The sequence below is a fragment of the Ascaphus truei genome, chromosome 4, assembly GCF_040206685.1.
Source record: "Ascaphus truei isolate aAscTru1 chromosome 4, aAscTru1.hap1, whole genome shotgun sequence".
Lineage (NCBI taxonomy): Eukaryota > Metazoa > Chordata > Amphibia > Anura > Ascaphidae > Ascaphus > Ascaphus truei.
In genome coordinates, this window is record NC_134486.1 from 33,514,379 (window position 1) to 33,538,574 (window position 24,196).

Below are 24,196 nucleotides of genomic sequence, written 5' to 3' on the forward strand. Positions count from 1 at the left end.
ATCTGGGTGGAAAATCTAGTCTTTCCTAGGTGCAGGGCGCCCGCTTGGATGAGCTTTCCCTCACCGAAATATACACACGGCTTTCCTGGTCCTCTTTTCGGCTTCAATTCCCAGCCGTGACCGCTACCTTTCGATTTGTAGAACTTGGCGCAAAAGACGGGACTTAGTCTCTGCGAGGCAGACTTTCTTAGCTTCAAAATGAAGCCTGATTCTCTGCTATTTGCAACAGAGCAACTTTGAAAAGCCCGTCCTAGCTTCATCGACACAAGTCACTGGATGGTCTGGTTCTCTGACTCGGCCACTTTTTACATACACTCAGCAAAGCTATCCTTAGCATGGAGGTAGGAGGAGCGACCAATCAGAGCGTATACACCCAATCCCACTAGCCAATAGAATTAGGGACTCGTCTCTTTGCTGACGTCAGAGGATTGGCGTGCCAAGCCGGCTCAGGATGCCCCGTTGTCGGGACATAAGAATTGACCAATGGGAAACGCACCGACATTCTACCACTTCCAACAGTCAACCCATTGCCACCTACTGGGTAGGCTCCACTAAGTTTGGCAGTCCAGAGGGTCCTCCCCGTAGGGGGTCTCTGTTCTCTGGACTCGGTACTCTGCCCTGCCCCGGCCACTAAGCACCCCGACACCACTCAACATCCAGTCTCCTCTTTGAACTACGGACTCAGTGCAAACTTGCTGGCACCTTAAGCAGATGCCCATGCTAACTGTATAGAGCCTTATAATACATTTATAAAACACAGAAAACATATTTTAATACATGGGGAACTTTGGTGAGACTCATAACTGTAAGGGAAATAGGACTGAGATATCGGGTCTCGAACACCAGAAGTCTGGTGTAATTTCACCCACATACCGGGTGTAATTTCACCCGCATACCGGCAAATCATACCTGCTCGCTGGGTAGAATTAAGGTACTACCGGTAGCTTCAGACCCCGAACTCCTACCATCAAAATATTTGTATTCTTTCCCAAAAATCTCACATAAAACGTACACACAAAGTCTCATGAGTCTGGGGTAAAGGGAACATGAAAAGTGGAAAAGCAGGGGACACTTTAACTTTTCATGTAATGATACCTGGCCCCTGGCTTATAGTGCTAGGTAGCTGCCAGGGACACACGGGGCCCAAGAGTAACCAGAGTGCTTAACCGTTATTATATAGCCTGGTTACCCTTGCCCGTCACAATGAGGACTAGAGTATACAGTGACTGGGACACGTCAGCCAGGAGTCTGCACCTAAGTAGGGCAGCAACAATAGTCACACTTATTACCAAATTACTCTCCCACACCCCCTCCCTCCCATGAGCCTGTATATCAGCCATGCAAGCCTCTGGTGTTACTTTTATAAAGTATTTTTAGAGAAATTGTAGACCGTCTCTATCTTACATTTACATTTTATATATCCATATAGGCGCAGGCCAGGTGAAAATAACAATCAGAACAGTAATATCCAGATGGCAGATGCACACTGGGAAGGGATTGAGACTGTTAACTAAACAGATGCAATTTCAGTTCAATCAAATTATTTATAGGAGTTACAGTGGGGTGCAATAAAGGTTATATATATTTTTAACAATTGGTGTATTTCTTGCTTCACCCTCTCATCCTCGGCACAATGTGCTGTCTGGGCTCTCCCCTGTTGATCGTATTTGGGGTTTGTATCGCATAAGGCGATCTGGTTAGTCCATACACCTGAATACCCCAGCGCTATACCTGAAGCAGCCGCAACCCCATAGACTACACATTAATGCCATAAGTGCTGTCTGCAAATACATGGAGAGGATTATGGTTCAACATTTCCTTGTTGCAAAACTGAAGCAAGTCTGGGATGAAAACATTACCAGATTTACCAAAGAAGAGATCATTTGAAAGCAAGTGTTTTTTATTTCATACATCTGTTGCAATCTTTCGCCCCAAAATCGCATGTTACCCTGGAGCTTCATGCGTTAACTACAATATTACCGAGAAACACAAAATTAAGTGTGTAACCTCCCTCCCCCCCGTGGGTTTACTAGTGTACTACAAAAAGTTAATGGTGATGCAGCAGATGGTGACACCACCATGGGGTATAAAGGAGGAAGCAAAGTGTTCTGGGAGAGAGGTTCCAGCATGGAAGAAGAGGAGCCTCGGGGAGTAGAGGTAGGGGATATATTCCCTAAAGTATAGGTTAGGCCCCCTCAATCTAGTAATGCATTCTATTACTCGTATCCATTTTTTTAAACAATATCTATTTGATATATATTGTTTGTTATTTTCTTTTTTTAGAATAGTTAATAAAAATGTTGGCATAGGTTATATGCATTTTATTAATACTGTATACATTTGTTATACATATGTGTTTGTTCTATAAGATCAGCTGCGGAATCATTGCTGTGATTGGATCAGCAGAGGGAGGAGTACCAACCCAATCACAAGGCTCCGCGGGGGGGGGGGGGGGGGAGGTGGTGTATGTGTGTGTGTGTGTATATATATATATATATATATATATATATATATATATATATAATATTATAATATATACATATATATATATATATATATATATATATATATATATATATATATATATATATATATATATATATATAAAGAGAACAAGATACAAAAGCGCAAACACCAAACACTTAGTTAGATGTAGAGTATATAAACTATACACCTTGCCAATCAATCAACTGAGAGATGATAAACCCTTTGAACCACTAACCCTACAGAATGCTGCCAATTGGGTCCACGGCTCCACACCTGCCGCAAGAGAGTATACAGAGAAGAAGTGACCTAGGCGCAAATTGCAGGGAAAGGAAGAGAAGAGGGAGGGGAGAAAAATATCATAGGGCAGTATGTCAAAACAATCAGGACTTAGGTGGTAAGATATGCAATTACCGTTTGTCAGCAATTTAAAGCCTTTAATCCACAGTGGGACTCAGGAACTCTGCTACTGATGAACTTCAATTTCGTCTTAGATTTCTTAGACTGCACACGATTATTCAAACAATTTTCACAGCTTCATCATCATTCTGCTGCTGGAAGGTGTCTTGTCACGGAATGGATCTCGCAGGGGGGGAGGGGAGGGGGAGAGGGAGAGGGGAGGAGAGTAATATAGGAGAAAAGGAATATAGTGTAAAACCTTTAATAAAATTCCTATCTAAAAACAGTTGGTATCCCACTCACATGTGTTGAATCGGATCAGAGCAGTTGAGAGTTTAAACTGAGTCTCTCACACTCATAGCACAGAAACGCCGGTCCACTGCACGGCTGGTATGCCAGAGTCCTTCCGCATCACGTGTGTCGGCTCCAACTCTCGTGAGAGTTCGTCTTCCACAGTCCTTCTGTCACGGCTTCTTCTCCGGTGCCGGGGGTTTCTCTGCAGTGGGTCTCTGTCTGCTCCACCAATGCGCATGCCCTACGCGTTTCTCCACTTGGGCTTCGTCAGGGGATACTTATATATATATATATATATATATACTTAAATATATATTGCTTTTGAATTTAAAATGACCATTCCCTGAAGAAGTAGTGTTAACTACGAAATGCGTACGGATTGTAGCAATATAGTGCAAGCTTTGCATGTATTTGGATATACCAGGAACACACTGTTACTGCATTCAGAGTTCAGCTATACAGGACGTTTGACTATTCATATAGCGGGTCGCAATTACCAGGGACAGAACCTGTGACGTCATCGGCAGCCGCCGAAGCTCTGGCACGAGTAATCGGCATTTGCCGTCAGTGTGAAGGGACCACGCAATAGCGCTCACCGCAGGAAGCTCGGCAGACCAGGACCAATACCATTCACAGCAGGAGTCGGTGGTTCGTTGCGAGGGGATCCTGGACACTCCATACGGTACAGCCCGTGGGATCGGACGACCATCGTGGGATTTTGCTGTAGATGCCATTGGGGTAACATGTCCCTAACATGTCATGCTCTTTTATCCTTACCCTGAAGTACGTGTAATACTCACCTGCTGATTGAATATTTCAATACATTTTTATATATACTACACTGAGATTTTGCTGTTTTCTTTTTTCCTTGTGTACTAGTGCTATAGGTTGCTTAGCCACCCTATGTAACAAGCAGCAACTTCTCATGTCAGTATTACACAGGTTCAATTTACTACTTGTGATTTTACATAGTTTATATCACTAATGTTCACTATAAGATTATTTTTATATAATATTCACTTGTTATTCACTGTAAATATAAGTTGTGTATTTATATATTTTTTATATATAGAATTAATTTGCCACTATCAAGTGCGCAGTGTTTTTCTATTTTTTGTCACTAGTTAGGGATAGTGTCCCATCAGCTAGTATTCAACAGTATGGCCACAATGAGAAGAGCATGTCCCAGTACCGGGAATGCAGACATGCCTCAGTGGTCAAAGCAGAAAAGCCACCAGGATGTATGGGGATCAGCCCTGCAAGCGGATCCCTGTCCACCGGATTCACTACCCCCTGAGGAAGTGGCAGTTCCAGAAGAGGAAGTGGCAGTTCCAGAAGAGGAAGTGGCAGTTCCAGAAGAGGAAGTGGCAGTTCCAGAACAGAAACTGTAACGTTACACAGAACAGGCGAGGATTTCAGCCGGGGTCCACAATAAAAGGGACGTCCAAGATGGAATTATAAAGGGAAGCCCGGTCCACAGTATGAAGCAACTACTATATCAAGTTAATGTGCCTCCACAAGTGGGCACTTTAGGAAGACAAGTATCAAGAGTGATAGCAGTATGGATGAAAGAAACTGTCAATCTACATGTACCAGTGACTGCAATGTTTCTAAGCATGGGGACATAATGATTGTAGTAGTATTATAAAAACTCCAGGTGACCATCATTTCCACCACCCAGCCGACCACAGACATCACCCTGAGACAAGGCAAACCATTGCTGATGTCACACATGCAACTACTGTACCTCGATGTAACCTGTAAGGGAGTGTTATAAGTGCATAAGGTACAAAGGTCCTTTAGTGCACAAATATGAAGTGTTTAACATTGGATAAGAATTTCCATTTGTGTACTGTAGTATAGGGCGGTAAACATGATTGTTTTCATATCACTAAACTAATGTTTACATTATTAACAACCCAATTGAAACACAGATTTCAGAAATGAAATGGGCGATACCATAACCTTTTTTTCTCTAGTCTGGAACCAGCCATGTTGTATTTGGGATGTCACTTGTAGGACGCCCGCAGTGTACTGAAGTTCATTCATTGCTCTTGCTTCTCATTTCCTGGCAAAGCACAAACGGATCAGGACATTTTGACGCAACCGTTTTGCCGTGACCAAATGACCGCTGCTGTTCGGCTGCAGACAGACCCTCCGCCGAAGGCCGATCCGCTGCTTCTTCAGTAAGGCAAGTTTTAGGCATTTTAGTGTTTAGGGTGGGGTATTAACTTTAGGGGTTTTAGGGTAGGGGATTAATTTAAGGGGTTTTTAGGGTAGAGGGTAGCATTAGGGGTTTTTAGAGTAAAGGGTAAGGTTAGGGACTTACCTCAGCGGTGAAGCGGGCGGTGGATGAGTGTCCCGGCGGTGAGGTGACTTGTGGCCAAGCGCCAGTGGTTATTTGGCCATGACTAAATATCCTAGACCGAGACATAAACCCCTTCCACTTGATCTGTTTTTATTTCTCCAAAAAACAATAGAAATTTTACTCCCCGATAATGTATTTTCTCCTGGACCCTTCGTGTCAGTGCATGATATGAGCGATATGCTCCCACCAGCTGAAGGTAGGACACAAACGTCTGACCTTTTCTAGACCTTAAAAGCTCCTCCTATACCTGCCTCAGGTAAATTGTATATCTATCCAAGATAAACTATATACATATGAACCCCCCTCCCCCAAAAAGGAAAGACAAATAGAATATGAATTAAAATGTACCGCAATATCTGCTGAGGTGGGAACTAGGGCATGTGCTGCCAGGGAGGGAACAGGAGAAAATAAATGATCGGCAAGTAAAATCTCCATTCACAGCGCGTGACATGAGGGAATGTTCCAAAGCAGTTCCCCCTGGTAAATTTGGGTTGGGCAAATTATAGCGACACCGCAGCCTGGAGACCTTTCCTTTCTAAAGCAACCTCCGTTGATGCAGGTACATCTAGAAAAAAAACTGTAATTACGGAAACTCCATAGTTTTTCTATGATAACCTTCTTGAATCAAAACCAGTCTTTTCTTAAATATCCAATGGGGTTTATATTAACCAATTCCATGTCTTTTGAAACAAAATGATGGATGCATTAGACAAACCATGAGTAATTAAGAGTCAGGGTATGTGCAAAAATAAGTGAAACCCTGGTTTTATCTGCTAAATTAAAGGGGATTATTAGAATCAGGTGTTTAAATAATGAAGTAGATCTTTAGGGATGAGTCTGGTCTTCACTATACAGGTGTGTAGAAACATCACGATCAAAAGAAATCTTGGAGGATCTCAGAAATGCAGTTATGGATGTTCATCAGTTTAGAACGGTTAACAACAGTTTAAGGATTTGGGGCTCTACCAATCCATTGTCAGACAGTCTACAAATGGAGAAAGTTGAAGACCACACTCACTTGAAAATCATTAAGGAAGTGACCAAGAACTCTAAAGTAACATCCAAGGATCTGCAGGTCACTCAACTTAGTTGAGCCATGAACACTCACATTAACCATCAGAAAAAGGTGAACAAGAATGTTGTTCACGGAAGGATAGCCAGGAGGCAACCACTTCTCTCTAAAAATAACATTTCTGCCCGTCTGAAGTTCGCTAAAGAGCACATTGGTGACCCACAAGACTTCTGGAACAATGTTCTCTGGACAGACGAGTCAAGGTAGAACTTTTTGGCCTCAATGAGAAACGTTGTTTGCAAAAACCAAACACTGCTTTGCGAACAGAAGAACCTTTGTTTTGCGCTGTAATTTATTTAAGTAATAATCCACAAAGAACAGGGCATTACTGGGCAATAATGCCCTGGCTAGAAGAGTTGAAGGCCCGAGGCGAAGCCGAGGGATTTTAACCCAGCCAGGGCATTATTGGCCAGTAATGCCCTGTTCTGAGGGGATTCTTACTATTATAGGCTAAATGTAGGCCTTTTTATTTATTTTTTTATTAACATTTTTCATAAAAAAAGAGACACTTTTGCAGTCATATTGATTTTTAATCAGCATGATTGTCTACATTCTTATGCTTTTACTGCAAATGTATTAAAAGGAAATTGTACATATACACACACACACACCTCCCTACCCCCTCTATATACACAAACACTCTGCAGTCTCCCCTCTGCACCCACAAAACTCACTGCAGCCCTCCTCCATCCTCTACACTCACACCAGCCCCCTGTAAACCCACAAAACTGCAGACACACAGACACACAGACACGACCCCCTATACACCCAAAAGAACACTGCAGACAAACACATCCCAACAAAACACTCTGCACCCCTCTGCCACCCACAGAACACACTGCAGACACACACACAAACCAACAAAACAGACTCTGCCACCTCTACATTCACAAAACACACACCAGCAGCCCCCCATCTACATCCATTGCAGCCCCCTGTAAACACACACAAAACTCTGCACCCAACCTCCTGCAGCCCCCCTCTGCACTCACACACCAACAAAACAGACTGCTGCCCCTCAACACCCACAACACGCACCAACAGAAGACACACACACCAATAAAACACACTGCTGACACCCGTTACATCCACAAAACACACACAGACACAGACCTTTCCCCTCACTCACCTGTGCGGAGCGCTCTACAGGTAGGGTGGGGGAGGAGTTAGTGCCTGGCTGCCGGCAGGGTGGGGGAGTCCGTGCCTTGCTGCAGGCAGGGTTGGGGAGGAGTCAGGACCTTGCTGCTGCCTCCTGTCCAATAACCTCCCTTGTCTGAGAGATGATCTCACTCTTTGTGAATGAGAACTTAAAGCCGATTGGCTGAAAAACTTGGCAGGGTGCCAAAAATTCCAGGTCATTACTGATAGGATAATGCCCGGAACAGCTTTAGTCTATAATGTTTGTTATTGTAAAGTCGTGATGGGTTTCCTTTGTTTTATTTTGAAACAAGCTTTGATGATATATCGGCTGCATGCAGAGCCGATACCTTAAATCAATACTCTCTGCTAGTAGACTTTTCCTGGCAGGAGGTCAAACATACCCTTTTATCTGGACACATGTTAAATATATTTCTTATTTTATATAGTATTTTATGCAACGTTCCAGTTCAGAGTGTGGCATAATGTCTTACTTGGTGAGGAAATACCTTTTTGGCTTCCTCATACCTTATTCAGTCTGTGTTACTTCATACATTTTCGCTGCCTGCATCCTATGACACTGTAGCATCACAGCAGTAAGAGACATGCCTAACAGAGAACACACACTTTATCCTGAAAATCAGATCAAGAAAGCCATGGTGTAATAAAGGAAAGGACTTCAATATTTAACCAAACTCAGAGGCTGTGTTCAGAACATAAGCAGGACACTCGTTTTTTAAAATGATCACAATTTTATAGCATTCACTGATGAACCAAAGAACATGAAAGCAGTAACTGCATGGCCAGGAGAGCCACAGGACTCTTCGAAACTACGGAATCCATATTAAAAGAAAATACACCGCAGGAATACGCTTTAAACGATGCAGTCCTTCCTTCGGCCACAATGAACCATTGGCAGACATGTTTCAGGTGTTAAATCTAGGGGATTGACACCTTTCTTACAAAATTCAGTAAATACGTATTTCAAATAATTTAAGGTTAGTATATAAACATGGTGAGCGGAGACATGGGAGTGGTCTCATTTCCTCTCTCTAATCCCTTGTGTGTGATATTACGACTGTATGTACTGGTCCTCTAATGGGGGCAGGGCCACAGGAGGATTAAACACTTGATTAACAAGCACCCCCCTATTTTGAGGCCCAGGCGAATATAGATCAGTCAAATCCCATCATCCATATCATTTTTCATTTAGCAACTGGAAAAGAAATAGAACTTACAATAAAGACATTATCTTTTATAGTATAGGAAACCAGCTTCATTTACAATCAACGACCATCTCTTATCTTACAGGAATGTAATAAGCCATGACCGCTAAAAAAAATTCACACGGAGGTGAATAATATATATATATATTTCAAAGTACGCATTGTGCATTTAGTTTGTGCCATTAAAAAGTCAGAATATTGTTTTTGTTTTTTAAATATTTACAAATCTATTGTATATATGTAAGATTACTATGTTTTTTTAGTTAAAGGGTGACATTAGATAATCAACGGTAGGGGTTTCTGTTTAGGAAATCAGACATCCTGATTTTCTATGATTTGTAGAAAGATATACATTAGGAAGTATTGTATAATGGCTCCCTACGTAGTGCCAGTGCATTAAACAAGCATATAATACAGTACACAGACATACTGTAACCCACCCACCAATTCAGGATTTGCTACTTTAACTACTGTTCATTGAGGTTTTTTTAATCTCAACCTGCCGGCAGAAGTAAGTAGTGCGGAATAAGGTCTCTAGCCACCATTATTGATTTAGGGAGGGAGACCATCACTTGTCTTGTTTATGAGATCTGACATCCACTGTCCTTTTGTGATTTGATGTCTGGTTCCTTCACTGGTTTCACCTCTTCTTCCTTTTTGGGTTTAGCCTGAAGAGATGAAAATCACGTTAATACGGTATCTCAGCATTAGAAAGTCAGAGAAATGCCACATAGTATTGTAGAGGTTTACATGCCCCAACTGTACCAAGCACCATCCTGACTGACTAATACAGGTGCATCCTTACAGAGGTCAATACAATTCTATACTGCTATACTGCAATACTGCTCTCTGTCCCAACACACCACTTAGAAACGTGCAGGTTGATGGCGGATAAGAACCCCTTTCAGCAATGGCCTGCTCATTCTCCTACCCGCTGTAAAACATCAGACCCTATTTGAGATTCTTTGGTTTCGGTTTAGTATAGTCTTGTGCCTGTCTATCCAAGCATTTCAACTCCCTCATTGTATTTGCCTCTACCAACTCTGTGTTGAGGCTATTCAATGAATCCACCACCCTTTCGGTGAAGAAGTATTTCCCTTACATTACCCCGGTGCCTCCGTCTCTCCAGACTCAAAGTATGAGATCTTGCTCTAGCATTTCTCTCCATCAAACATGCTTCCCTTTGTACCTTGATATTGTATGGGACCTTTCACCCAACATTTACTTTTCTATTTCAGTGACTGTTTGCAAGTATTCGATCTAGAATAGTTGGTGCTATATACATAAATGTAAGCATACACACACTCTCTGCTCCTATTTGCTATAACTGAGACCTGGCTCACTCAGTCTGACTCTGCTCTGGAAGCTGCCCTCTCCTATGGTGGCCTTTCTTTCTCCCACACTCCGCGCACTGATGGCAGGGGTGGAGGCATGGGGCTCCTGCTCTCCTCTCTCTGCCGTTACAGAACCCTTCCTATTCCTCCAGAACCCTTCCTATTCCTCCATCTCTTGCTTTTCCCTCCTTTGAGGCTCACACTGTCCAGATCTTCTCTCCTCTCCCTGTCCATGTGGCGGTCATCTATCGCCCACCTACCTCGACTCATCCCCCCTCTGCCTTTCTCGCTCACTTTGAATCCTGGCTCTCTTTCTTTCTCTCCTCAAACTCCCCTGTTCTTCTCCTTGGGGACTTCAATTGCCACATTGATGACCCCTCTCTCCCTTGGGCTTCCTGCTTTTTCTCTCTAACCTCTTCTTTTGGCCTTCAACAGTGGACTGCAGCCAGCACCCACAAGGATGGCCACTACCTATATCTGGTTTTCACTAAAAACTTCTCTCTCTCCGTTTTCTCAATTTCCACTTTTCCTCTCTCTGACCATCACCTCATCTCATTCTCTCTATCTCGCTTCTCCCCTTCTCCACCTCCATCTACCCCCAGGTTCTGCAGAAACCTGCGCTCTATTCACTTACCTGGCTGAGTCCACTTTTCGCTTCTCCCTCTCCTCTCTCAGCTCTGCTACAGACCCCGACAACCTGGTCAGGAACTACAACTCTGCCTTGTCCTCCTCTCTTGATCTACATGCCCCGCTTTCTCTCTGCCGCCCTCTCCCTTCTAACCCTAGACCCTGGCTAAATTCCCACATGCGCATGCTGCGTTCCTCCACTCGTTCCTCTGAACGCCTCTGGAGGAAATCTCATACTCTCGGAGACTTCCTTCACTACAAATTTATGCTATCCTGTTTCAACTCTGCCCTCTCGCAAGCTAAACAAGCCTACTTTTCTTCACTAATCAACATGCACAAGTCTAACCCACGCCGACTGTTCTCTGTCTTTGATACTCTACTCAAACCACCCTTAGCTGCCTCTCCTTCCTCCATCTCCGCTCAGGACTTTGCTGACTATTTTAAGGAAAAGGTGGAATCCATACGTCAGAACATCCCCTCTGTTTCTTCCTCCCATCCTACACCTCTTCCTAACACTCCTCTTGCCTTCCTTGACTCTTTTTCCACTGTCTCAGAGGAGGATGTGTCGCTGTTGATCGCCTCCTCTCCCTCTACCACCTGCCCTCTAGACAATTCCCTCCCATCTCCTAAAACCTCTTGGTCCTACTATAATCCCTACGCTCACACATTTTTAACTCCTCCCTCTGCTCTGGAACCTTTCCATCCTCCTTCAAACATGCAACAGTTATACCATTGCTCAAAAACAGCAAGCTTGACCCCATCTGTCTAACTATCGACCTATCTCCCTCCTGCCTTTTGCCTCTAAACTCCTTGAACGTCTTGTATTCTCTCGCTTGCTCCATTTTTTCAACACCTATTCTCTCCTAGACCCTCTACAATCTGGCTTCCGCACTGCTCACTCCACGGAAACAGCCCTCACTAAAATAACTGATGACCTCCATGCTGCCAAAGACAGAGGTCATTACACTCTGCTCATATTACTAAACCTTAGGTGACCTAATAACATCTTTTGGGTTTAAATATCACCTCTATGCTGACGAAACACAAATATACTTTTCAACACCTGACCTTACACCTGCTGTACAAACCAAAGTTTCTGAATGTCTCTCTGCTATATCATCCTGGATGGCCCTCCGCCGCCTCAAACTCAACATGGCTAAAACAGAGCTCCTCATACTTCCTCCCAAACCTGGCCCTACTACCTCCTTCCACATCACTGTTGGAACTACGATCATTCACCCAGTAGCCCAAGCACGCTGCCTAGGTGTCACACTCTACTCCTCTCTCACATTAGCCCCTCACATTCAAAACGTATCTAAAACCTGTCGCTTTTTCCTCCGCAATATAACAAAGATACGCCCTTTCCTCTGTTGCTCGACTGCTAAAACTCTGACTCAGGCCCTCATTCTCTCCCGTCTTGATTACTGTAACCTCCTGCTGTCCGGCCTTCCTGCCTCTCACCTGCCTCCACTACAATCTATCCTAAACGCCGCTGCCAGAATCACTCTACTCTTTCCTAGATCTGTCTCAGCATCTCCCCTCATGAAATCCCTCTCCTGGCTTCCGATCAAATCCCACATCTCACACTCCATTCTTCTCCTCACTTTTAAAGCTTTACACTCTTCTGCCCCTCCATACATCTCAGTCTTAATTTCTCGTTATGCACCATCCAGACTCTTACGTTCTTCTTAAGGATGTCTTCTTTCTACCGCCTTTGTATCTAAAGCCCTCTCCCGCCTTAAACCTTTTTCACTGACTGCCCCACACCTCTGGAATGCCCTTCCCCTCAGTACCCGACTAGCACCCTCTCTATCCACCTTTAAGACCCACCTTAAGACACACTTGCTTAAAGAAGCATATAAATAACACTGTGGATATTCTGAACACATGATACATAAAGCTTGGCCCCCTGCAGACGCACTTACCAGAACTCCCTCCTACTGTCTCTGTACGTTCTCCCTACCTACCAAATAGACTGTAAGCTCCTCGGGGCAGGGACTCCTCTTCCTTAATGTTACTTTTATGTCTAAAGCACTTATTCCCATGATCTGTTGTTTATATTATCTGTTATTTATTTGATTACCACGTGTATTACTACTGTGAAGCGCTATGTACATTAATGGCACTATATAAATAAAGACATACAATACAATACAGTGATTTAGGTATGAATTGTAATGTGTAATGGTTCTCTCTCACCTCATTGCTGGCGTTTTGTATTAAGTTCATACCCGCTTATCAGATGAAATCAATTGCATAAATGGCTTGGCAACAACTATAATGTGATATTTTTCCTGGACATGTGGATCATCATCTTGTGGTATTTTATGTCTAGCAATAGGGTATTGCTGTGTCCTAAGCTGGAAGACTGGTAAACTCCCTACAGTTTAAGCATTTTGTGGCTAGCAAAAATGAATAAAACACAAAGGATTAAGAACGTGTGTCGTACACTATCCTCCTTTGGCCGTTTAGTTAGATCGAACGCTGCGTGTGTTTCTTCAGTCCACACCGGGCTTAACGCAGGAAATTCAAAAGGCACAGGCTCTACCAGCCCATAGTTGGCTTTCAGCACCAGTTCTGGGGCCTCTGGTGGGACTTTCTGGAAATAACTGGAAGACAAACGCATGTGTTTATTGAAGAACTAACAATACAGAAAGAAAGCAAAGTGCGCGGAGAAGTACACATCAGGCTTTTTCCTGCCCAGAGGTTAAGATATCAATATTACCAACGGAAGAGTAAAGCTGGAGAGGTCCGTGATGGAGCACATAAGTGAAGTTCTATACAGACATACCCCGGTTTAAGGACACCCACTTTAATTACATTCGCGAGTAAGTACATCTCGCTCAATAGACAAACGGTAGCTCACGCATGCGCCAGTCAGCACGTCCTGAACAGCAATACCAGCTCCCAACCTGTACCGAAGCTGTGCGCAAGTGGGGAGACTATAGAGCCTGTTACACATGCATTATTTACATCAGTTATGCACGTATATGATGATTGCAGTACAGTACATGCATCGATAAGTGGGAGAAAGGTAGTGCTTCACTTTAAGTACATTTTCACTTTACATACATGCTCCAGTCCCATTGCGTACGTTAATGCGGGGTATGCCTGTACTGTTTTCACAGCAACCTTAATGTGAGAGATCAAATAAGGAAGGATTGCCTGTTCTAGTCGCCAAGCTCCCACCATCCTCTAGCAATACTGTCACACTTTGACAGACTTGAAATTTATTTTGCAGGAATTGTAAAAGCTTATTGAAAAAAAACAGCCCTCAAATCAGTAACAGACAGGAAACATGGAACAAGATGATAACTTGACTACAATTTAAGGTAATATTCAATGTACCAGTATGTCACCTTTAAACCTATGAGATAGTAACCTTCTGGGGCAATCTACCTGTTCTGTATATATAGCATTCTTAGTCATATTCAGGGACGCACGACATAAAGGAAGACACACTCGGATAAAAATGAACGTATGGGGAGAAATTGCATATAAAATATCTCTGTTCCGGGGAATCTTAAAGCGTTTGCTAATTGGGAACAATAACAACAATGGATAGAGATACATAATTACCAAGTGGTGCTCAGCAGTAAGGCACCTTATGGCTTATTTACAGTTTAACACTGCTAAGTAAATATGTCTCTCAGAAGCTACAGACATAACTGTATTACTACCTCAGATTGCCCAACCCATGTCCTATACAGCTAGGGCTCAATGGTAATGCCGTCACAATATGTCAAGATACAATACATCATAATATATCAGGACCCAGCTGTGTGGGTCACCTGTTGGGGTATGTGTTGGCGTTTACTTACATAAAGCCATTCTCTCGCTCACATTTTGCCAGTGTGTTCTTAACCAGGCTTCCGAGCTTAATGAAGAACACGTGTCCTGAAGGTTTTGCCGTGGTTCCAGGACCTTTTGTTTGACCATATTCTTTACACAACGTTTCCGCCTTACCGTAAACTGTACGAAAAAATAAATAAATAAATATATATATATATATATATATATATATATATATATATATATATATATATATATATATATATGCAGTGGTCGACAAATCACCAAAAAATAATCTACTCGCCACCTGGTACCACACGTGGCTGCTTGGGCCAATAGGAGCTCGCCACGATGTTAAATCCACTCGCCTGGGGCGTGCAAATGTATAGGTTTGCCAAACAGAGTGAGTGTGTGTGTGTGTGTGTGTGTGTGTGTGTGTGTGTGTGTGTGTGTGTGTGTGTGTGTGTGTGTGTGTGTATATATTTCCAATACACATTAAACAGCCTTTATTCTTTGATAACCCCATTAAGAAGTAAATGTAATTTAACCGCATGGAGGAGCCAGTACTATGTGGGAGGAGGGGTGAAACAGTGGTAGATGGATTGGTATTGAACATATAAACTTGTATACTCAATTCCGGTCACTTACATCTGTTGTGATACGGGGCAAGTTACAGCACCAGAACAGGCTGAATTGCTTAAACAAATTAATTCATTACAGGATTGAAGCAGGTGGTCTCCGGAGCGGACCCCCCGTTAATTTCAGCTCCGGGGACACCCTACTTCCAGAGATACAGACACCCGTAGCGTTTCATACAGATTCATAAAATGAAGATAAACACAGTGAGAAAATCATAGTCTCACATACAAGTGTAAACATACAATCGTGCTCAGGGTAAAAGCCAGGAAGGTAGAGCAGGCAATAGGACGTGAGGCAAAATGCCTTTAAGGCAATGATTAGAAATCCTGCTCCGGGCAGGTAAGAGCAGGATCCCCTAGTGGGTATGATTGACGCCAAGTTTTACCTAGCCCGCCGTGTGCTCCATTAGTGCCATCTTTATTGGAGGTCGCTGTGACCTCTTCCCAGACACTATTTCCCTCCCTGCCGAGATACTGGCAGCAACTACGAGGCAAGTGTCCCTGGAAGAAGGGGGTGTCCGGAGCTGAAATTGCATAGTTCAGCACCGGAGACCCTCTGATTCTATCCTGTAATACATTTTTTTTAATGTAAGACACAATTGTAGCCTGTTCTGCTGCATTAATCTCCTTGGGCATTAACAAGCCTACCAGTAATTTGGTAAATAATTAATCACACTGTTTCTTATCCCTATCACCCTGTTTGGATTCTGCAGTGAGGAAGTGCCAGAAATGTGATGCTTGTATTCCACCCCAGAGATGGCAGCATGAATAATTCTCAAGTGAAACTGTGAGGCACTTGAGAACAAGAGGGTTTATATTATGACCAGTGGTCGACAAATCACCAAAAAATCTACTCGCCACCTAGTACCACACGTGTGCTGGGTGGGCCAATAGGAGCTCGCCACGATGTTAAATCCACTCGCCCGGGGCGAGCAAATGTATAGGTTTGTCGAACACTGATTATGACCATTATTTATTGCTTGTACCTATTGACCCTGTCGGGGTACGCAGCACTGGGCGAGGCAGCCAATGTTACAAAACACAGGAAGACTGCGCTGATAATCTAATGTCATACAATCAATGAAATGCACATGCGAGCAAGAACTTTCAGGGAAACACATTAATGCTCTTTAAAAAAGGTGCAGTCCTACAAAGGACCAGACAGTGGTTTAAAATCAGGCTATTAATGTATGAAAATCAAAAAGGACAAATAAACATTTTAAAGACTGGAAATTCTCTATTGCATTTGGATTATGTCAATCTTGTTTCCTCTACCTCAATGATCAGGTAATCCCATTTACTCACACGTGGCCTGCAACAACCACACAATATGGGACTGTATTAGGGGGATTGAAGAGCAGTAAACTTCAGGTTTCAACGTTTACTAAACAATACCAGGAAAAGGGTCATCGATCGCCTATTACCCAATGCACTGCAGACCACTCTGGCAGCAAAAGGGTTCAACTTAGCACACCCAGTATACAGTACTTGGTCCTATGTAGGAGGGCACCTGTAAGGGGCAAGATTACTTTGCACGGTTGCAGCTCTGAACTGGCACAAACATTTTTCTGCGGTCACCAGAGTCTTATTTACAAGAATGTGGTGCTCTATCCACCAACCCAGGCCTGGCTTCAGGTGCGGAAACCATAAAAGCAGCAAATGGACGCTCTAACCAGCATCTGTTTTACATTTCCACGTAACTGTTGTACTTATTCTACAGCTGGTACAACAAGACCTGTACTCACATTTTTGGGCTTCTTGCAGTGACCTTATTGCTTCCCCGCATTTATCGCTGGATAGTAAAGTCTGACCATGATAGCAGAATGACTGTGGAGAGAAACAGATATCATTCAGGGGCAACGGTTAAGGCAGGGGTTCTCAACGCAAGCCCTCAAGACCCACCCCCCCCCCAATAGATCAGGTTTTAATGATATCCCTGCTTCAGCACAGATAGCGTAATCAGTACATGCAAGTGCCAATCGCGCATGCGTACGCATGCCGCCCCCAAATTCAGTCGGCTTAGACCTGGGCCTATCAGACCTAATGGGAAATCCACCAGGGGTGCCAGGAGCTGCATGAAGAGTCCCAGGAACTTGAAATCCTCTATGTCCTCCGACCCAAACCCTACCTACGAGGAACGTTCACCTCCAGAAATATTTACAGTCGTGTTCCTCGGAATCTAAGCTTGCAACACAGTGTTCTTATTTAAATCACAACCAAGTGATCCCACCACAAGCAACATGTGTCCTTTATCCAAGTCCTGTTATGCTTTCCGGTGTGGATTTTTAACCCATTTCTTGCAACTGAACTGACATCAGCAGTTGCATGAATTGACATTGACATTGAATTTTTTTTTTTTTTTTTTTAACAATTCTTATGATGTTTCAACTCATTCTTTGATACACATTTCAGAGGCCATAATATTCGAGAGCCGGAGGACAGAGACATTTAAATGCCATTTAAATGGCTCCGCTTGGCTACCAGGGTTCATGTAATGGTTGAGTTTTACATTTCTCGCACCCTGCGGGCCAATAGGAAGCCATGACGTCATCAGGTTTGGCTTCCTATTGGCCCGCGTAACGTGGGGGCGTTAAACTTTGTTGAGATATCGGCACCACCTTTGGAGGTCTGTATCTCGGAAGCAGAGGGACCCCGGAACTGAAATTAATGGGGTTCAGCTCCGGAGAAGACCTGCTTCAACCCTGTGTAATGTAATAATAAAATAAACAAAACACACACACACACAAAAAACCACACACACACACAAACAAAAACACACACACAAACAAAAACACACACACAAAAACACACAAACACACACACACACACACACACGATTTCTCCTTTAATAAATGTTGCTAACATCCAAGGCTGACTGCTATTAGTATCACTAAAATAAATTAAAATAAGTCAATATTGACTATTTTTTATCACAATAGTAGCCATATTGTTATACAGTATTACACAAATCTACTTCGGTGGGCCCGAGCCAACTCAGGTTTTTAATGCAACTATCCGACATCGTATTTACTTTTCTACTTCAACCTGATGAAAGTTCTCTAATCCAAATGTAAGTCAGTGAAAAATAAGGAGGTCTCCCAAATATCCATGCCAGAAGCGCTCACGCCAGTCAATGTGACAAAACATTGCTCAACACAGTTACTTACATAAGCCATATAAAAGCACATTTTCAGCTGGGTGTACTTTCTCAGCTTGGCTATACAAACAGGATCCAGGCTGGACAGTGTGTGGTCTATAGATCCAAATAAAATAAAAATCAACAATTGTTAAAAACAAGTTGATGTAATAATGAAGTTTGACTTTGCTGGATAAATAGAAATTCTGCCCATTCAACCTTAAAGTTAATGGCATCATTCCCAAAATGACGGACTCAAAATGGCCAACAGTAGATTTGCTCCACGGTCAATATTAAGAGAAAATGGCATTTAAATTAAGACACTGATATTCAATCATCATTAACAAACAAAAAACTTAGACTTCTTTTTAAATATAAAAAAAAAGTACCTGTCCTCTTTCCTTCATTTCTAAAATCTGAATGGTTTCATGTTTGAAAAACTATACTGTAAAATATCAAGCTAGTTTGGTAAAAACAAAAAAGCTGACCATGTAAATGTATTAAACAATAGGTTTCTAACGTCTATTATATGCATTATAGCAGTGTATCGTCATGTCTACTTTGTCAATAAGGAAGAGTCCAGTGAAGGAGCAAAAAGCGGAGCACAGCCTGTACAAAAACTGGGTCCAAGCAAACCACATGGGGTTAAAAATACATTTTATTAGGAGGGTGACAACATTGGAGGTTGGCAGGGGTACTCTGACGCGTTTCGTGCTACGATAACGCTTTGTCAAAGAGAAAGTATATACACACCCTTATATGAGCTTATGTTCATAGAACATTTTTATAAACTCACAGGTGTACAACAACATGTATGTCCTAAACAACTAACAGGATTATCTGGACTTATATCTTGTCATATCAAAAAGACACTGATGCACTGATAAATTGGGACTTTGTTCTCTTGTTTTTACTTTATCAACAATGTCAGCCTTACTAGCTACCATATTTTATCAGTAAAATTGTAAACAATACCATACATTGGTTATTGCATCTTTAAATCAACACTGCCACCTATATGTAAAGCGATGGAAGTGCATCCAAGCCAGAGCCAGTCGCACCCTCCTAAAACTTCTCAGGTTCTTTATATAGAGGAGAGGAGAAGAGGGAGGGAAAGAGGGAGAATAAAAGCCTGTAGTCATGTGGAGATATGCATAGGCAGGGAGCATAAACCCTTACTGAAACGTGCTAGGCCTTAGAGCTTATTAAGACCAAGTCAACGGGCCTTAAAGGAGCCCTGCCTTAAAAAAACAAAAAAACAATAAAGACCCCCACCCACCCCCCTCCCTATGTGGCATGAAGTCTCCGGAGCTGAATCGCATTAATTTCAGCTCCGGGGGCCCCCTGTCCCACGAGATATGTACATTTGAAGGTGATGCCGGTATCTCATTGCTGTATAAATGTCCTGTGTTATGCGGGCCAATAGGAAGCCGCAAGGGATGATGTCGCGGCTTCCTATTGGCCGCGGGACCTTTAAACAGACATTTTCTGTGCCCAACCAGAGCTGCTACTGGCAGTAACTTCAGATGTAAGTATGTCGGGAAACAGGGGCCCCGGAGCGGAAATCAATGCGGTTCAGTTCCAGAGACCCCCCTGCTTCAAACCTGGAAAAGAAACAAGGAGGTACAGCCACTTTAATATAAGCACCATTTAATACATCTCATGTTTAACTATTTCACCTTATCAACTTACCAACTGTCTGATAATAATTGGCAGTCTCATAGGCCAGGGCAGCTATTAGACTCGGATTGTGCTTCAGTTCAATTGCTCGCGCTATGGTCACTGTGAACATGAAATAGAAGGTATTTAAAGATCATCCTCCAATGAAAAAAAAATAAAATTGCAATTATTCCCTGCAGAAATAAATGAAATGTCGGGAGAAATACACCTGCAAGATGACAGCCCATCATCAAACTTCTATGTAGATGATATCCAATTTAAAAAGTCATCACTCCAATCCATTTCTATTTTAAGTTGGTTATACATTTTGATGAGACTGTTAGCAAGTCAGATCACCAATAAACATGTGCAATTATGTTCATCTAAAGCAGCAGTAAATACCATAATTATACTAGCCTGGAATCTTGTGAAAACATATGAAATACTGCTAATGTACAGTTCTTTAAAGCTTAATGGATTCAATGCATTGAAAATCCTACTGGCAGCAAAAGGGTTACATTTCAAATCACTGCTAAAATGTTGGAAGTTTCCCCCAAAAGTATGTTTATTTATGCAATATGCTGCAGTGCTCTATACGGGCGTTTTCAGCTCATGGTAGTAAATGGCAAACCCTTTATATTACAACAGAAGCCGTCTGAACACACAAAACAAGACAGAGATTCTGCATTAAGCACCTTCTTGTGCCTCTGCCTGGCACTGAATGATGTAGGCATCTATTACGCGACTTTCTAAATCTCTGCCTTTTTCTATCGCAGTTATAAGTTTTGGGATGTGATTTTCCTAAAACAAAAAGGAATACATGATTAGTAGTTGCCCCAGTTATGACATGTAAGTGATGCCTCAAAATACAGTACTTGGGTTCTTACGTCCGCTGTAGCCGTGTTCCCTGCAGATCATGTTTACCCTATTCTGCCATCTGACTGCCCGCTTACTGGCAATAGGAGAAACTCTGTCCTAAGTGGGGACTGCCACGGGGTCCTGTGAAGCATGAAACACTGTTACACCCACCCCCCAATAAAATGGTGGAGATTTGTGCAAGCTGTTTTGACATTGATCTGCAGAATTAATTCAACCAAACAGGTGTGCTGCCTCCTTATTTTATTCTATGAGGCTGCCGTGTCAAAATGCAGGTCCAAACTATCCCTATTGGTGGCGGACAGTAGTTTTGCGACAATACATTTTTATAAATAAGACTTATTTTATTATTGAGTAATTACTAACATATTAGTATATTGCCCAACTCTATCGTGATATCTCAGACAGATTAGGTAAGTGACAGTCGGGACACAGAAACCTATGCAAAAAAAGTTGTTCATATGTTTTCCCCTATGCAGGTCCTGCTTCAAGAAAAAGGGGGTACAAATCACGATTTTCTTCCTCTCTAACCACGGAGGTTACTATGATAACTTTTAGACTGCACTGGGTTTTGGGGCATTTTATATTTCAAACACTTAGATCTCTGAACAGAGCAATAGTTATTTAAAAAAAAAAAAAAAAACACAGCTTTGGAATGATACAGAAGATAAAACGCAAAAAAAGATTGAAAAACTGGCGACCAGAGCAGTCTGCCACTTTAATAAAGAAGATTCCAGTTGGATTTGTGCTGCAGCCTTTTTTACATGACAATGAGGGCGATTCACCAAGGTGCAATATGGGGTATCGTACTGTGATCGTGCATGAACTGCCTTTCAAGTCAATGGAAGTTAACGCGAGATCATACAGCCAGAACCCATATCGGAGCTTAGTGAATCCTGGCCCAAAAAAATCCATAAAAATGGGGAAAAAAGTTCAACTATGTTCCAGAGTCAATTTCATAACTATTATGCATGGATTATAATGGCTAATATGGCACTAGCTGAAACTAAAATTGGCCAAATGGAAGAACAGAAGGAATTATTTAATACTTTGTACCAAAAACCTCTCATCTGAACGTAAAACACCTTGAATGGAAATAATCTCCACATTTGATTCCCGGCTAAGATCCTGAACAGTTAAAACCTTCAGTTTGCAAAAAAGGATACATGCTCATTGTCCAAATCAACAATACGTATACTGCACAACACAGGCTGGGAAGCTAATGCATACAATGCAGAAATGGGAGAGCAGCCGTCTTCACCTTTAAGTGCTTGAAAATCCCAGCTGCTACTTTCAGACTTCTGTGAACTTCTTTTGCCTCTTCTTCTGTAATGCTGCAACAGGTCACACAATTAACTTTCAACCTTGTACAAAAAGCAGGGTGGCCCCCCACACAAACATACACACAACAAATGTTTTAATAAATAAGGACACATTGGTTTTAAGAAGGTTCATAAAGATGCCATGAAAGGTCTTCGGGGGTGTAATAGTTGAGTTTTGATCACTCAATGAAATTGATGATTTGCACCTACGGCCACATATATCACACTGCAAGGCATGGACTAGGTCCCCCGGGACGACAATCCTTCTCATAATGTTTGTCTGTTTACCTTAAAACTGTGCTACCTTTGCATCACTGTACAGCAACTATGGTTTTCCAGTAAGGCTGCTCTTATAGAGCCGGCGAGAGCGGCGCCGCATGCGCTTATAGTAAGCGCGACACGACAGAGCGACTGATTGGTCGCGATCGCTGGAAGTCATCTCTATTTGATTTTCCAGCGACCGTCGGCGGCACTATAAGCGTAGCCTAACAGGCGGTAACACAAAGCTTACTTACACTCATAGTTTAATTGCAGCAAAGTGCACAAGTGTGTGAGGTTTCTGATACATACAAAGCCCCACCAATGACGAGCAGAGCAGTAAAGGGTAAACTAGTGCAAGGAATATCCTTGCGACTCCAGCTGGCCCAGAGTAGGGATGGTACAGTATGTCTAAAATGGCTTTTCTGCTGGCGTAATACATAGTAACATTACAGACACCGCCAGCACATATTATACAATTACTAACCACTCTACAGAAGCTGGCTTAAAATTAAATTGTTGTTCCAGGGGGTCTCAATGGAAACAACAGAACAGGTCAAGGGCCACCAACAGGTCAGGTTTTAAAGCTATCCCTGCTTCAGCACAGGTGGCTCAATCAGTGGCTGTCAGAATAACAACCTGACCTGTTGGTGGCCCTTGAGGACTGGAGATGGCCTCTCCTGCCATGGAACATTGTGGAAATTCACTAACATACTTACTCTTCTTTCCCAGCCAGTCGCGATGAAAATTTCGTATACCAAAGGGCTACATTGAATCCCATTGACACAAGCTCAAAAACAGCATCTTGCTGAGCACTAAACAGAAAAGATTATTATACGATATGATGATTCACAGACTGGTATCACTTACTCTAATAAACCTTTACAATATCACCACACTGTAGACAACGTGTGTCACGGAAAAGCCAAGAAGTGAAAGTTACACTCGTGATTTTCCTCCCTAAACATACCAACGTGGTATCATTACAATCGAGAAAGTGCGAGTAACCAGAACATGGTTTGTGTTCCTGTAATGCACGGGTTTCTCCCGAGTTTATAGATCACAGGATTTTTGGCCCTGTGTCTTGTCACAGAGGATCCACCCGAATGCAGCTAGATTTATTACAAGTAACAACATGATGAGCACACGCGCATTGTGTGCAAATGAGGAAGATTATTCCCCATAGATGGATATGTTGCTGGCTAAACCAGGGGGGCTCAACTCCAATGCTCAAGCCCCCCACCCAAACAGTCAGGTTTTCAGCATATCCCTGCTTCAGCAGAGGTGGCTCAATCAGAGGCTCAGTCAAAGACGGATATCCTGAAAACCTGACTGTTTGGGGGGGCTTGAGCATTGGAGTTGAGCCCCCCTGGCTTAGCCAGCAACATATCCGTCTACGGGGAATGATCTTAATGAGACAACCGGCGCAAAATAACAGACACCTCACACTATTATTAAACCAGAGAAAGATGCGCTCGGGCACCGTGTCACAAAGGAACCACGTGAACTAACTGCAGTCATTGCGTCCACAGGATACAACTGGGGGCGTGGGAAGACAAGTGCAAGTATTTAGG

General features: G+C 42.8%; 1 protein-coding gene across 1 annotated transcript in view; it reads right to left on the bottom strand.

Annotated features, from left to right (window-relative positions):
- Positions 1 to 8,988: 8,988 nt before the first annotated feature.
- The window catches only part of LOC142492684 (BRO1 domain-containing protein BROX), a 38,417-nt gene continuing 23,209 nt past the window's right edge, over positions 8,989 to 24,196 (bottom strand). Inside the window, exons 5-13 of the mRNA XM_075595551.1 lie at positions 23,342 to 23,437; positions 22,304 to 22,376; positions 20,862 to 20,967; positions 20,200 to 20,289; positions 18,539 to 18,624; positions 17,117 to 17,198; positions 14,763 to 14,913; positions 13,391 to 13,550; positions 8,989 to 9,648 (exon numbers count right to left, since the gene is read on the bottom strand). Coding sequence (XP_075451666.1) covers positions 9,562 to 9,648; positions 13,391 to 13,550; positions 14,763 to 14,913; positions 17,117 to 17,198; positions 18,539 to 18,624; positions 20,200 to 20,289; positions 20,862 to 20,967; positions 22,304 to 22,376; positions 23,342 to 23,437 — 931 coding nt within the window. The 3' untranslated portion in view covers positions 8,989 to 9,561. The remainder of the gene's footprint in view (positions 9,649 to 13,390; positions 13,551 to 14,762; positions 14,914 to 17,116; positions 17,199 to 18,538; positions 18,625 to 20,199; positions 20,290 to 20,861; positions 20,968 to 22,303; positions 22,377 to 23,341; positions 23,438 to 24,196) is intronic.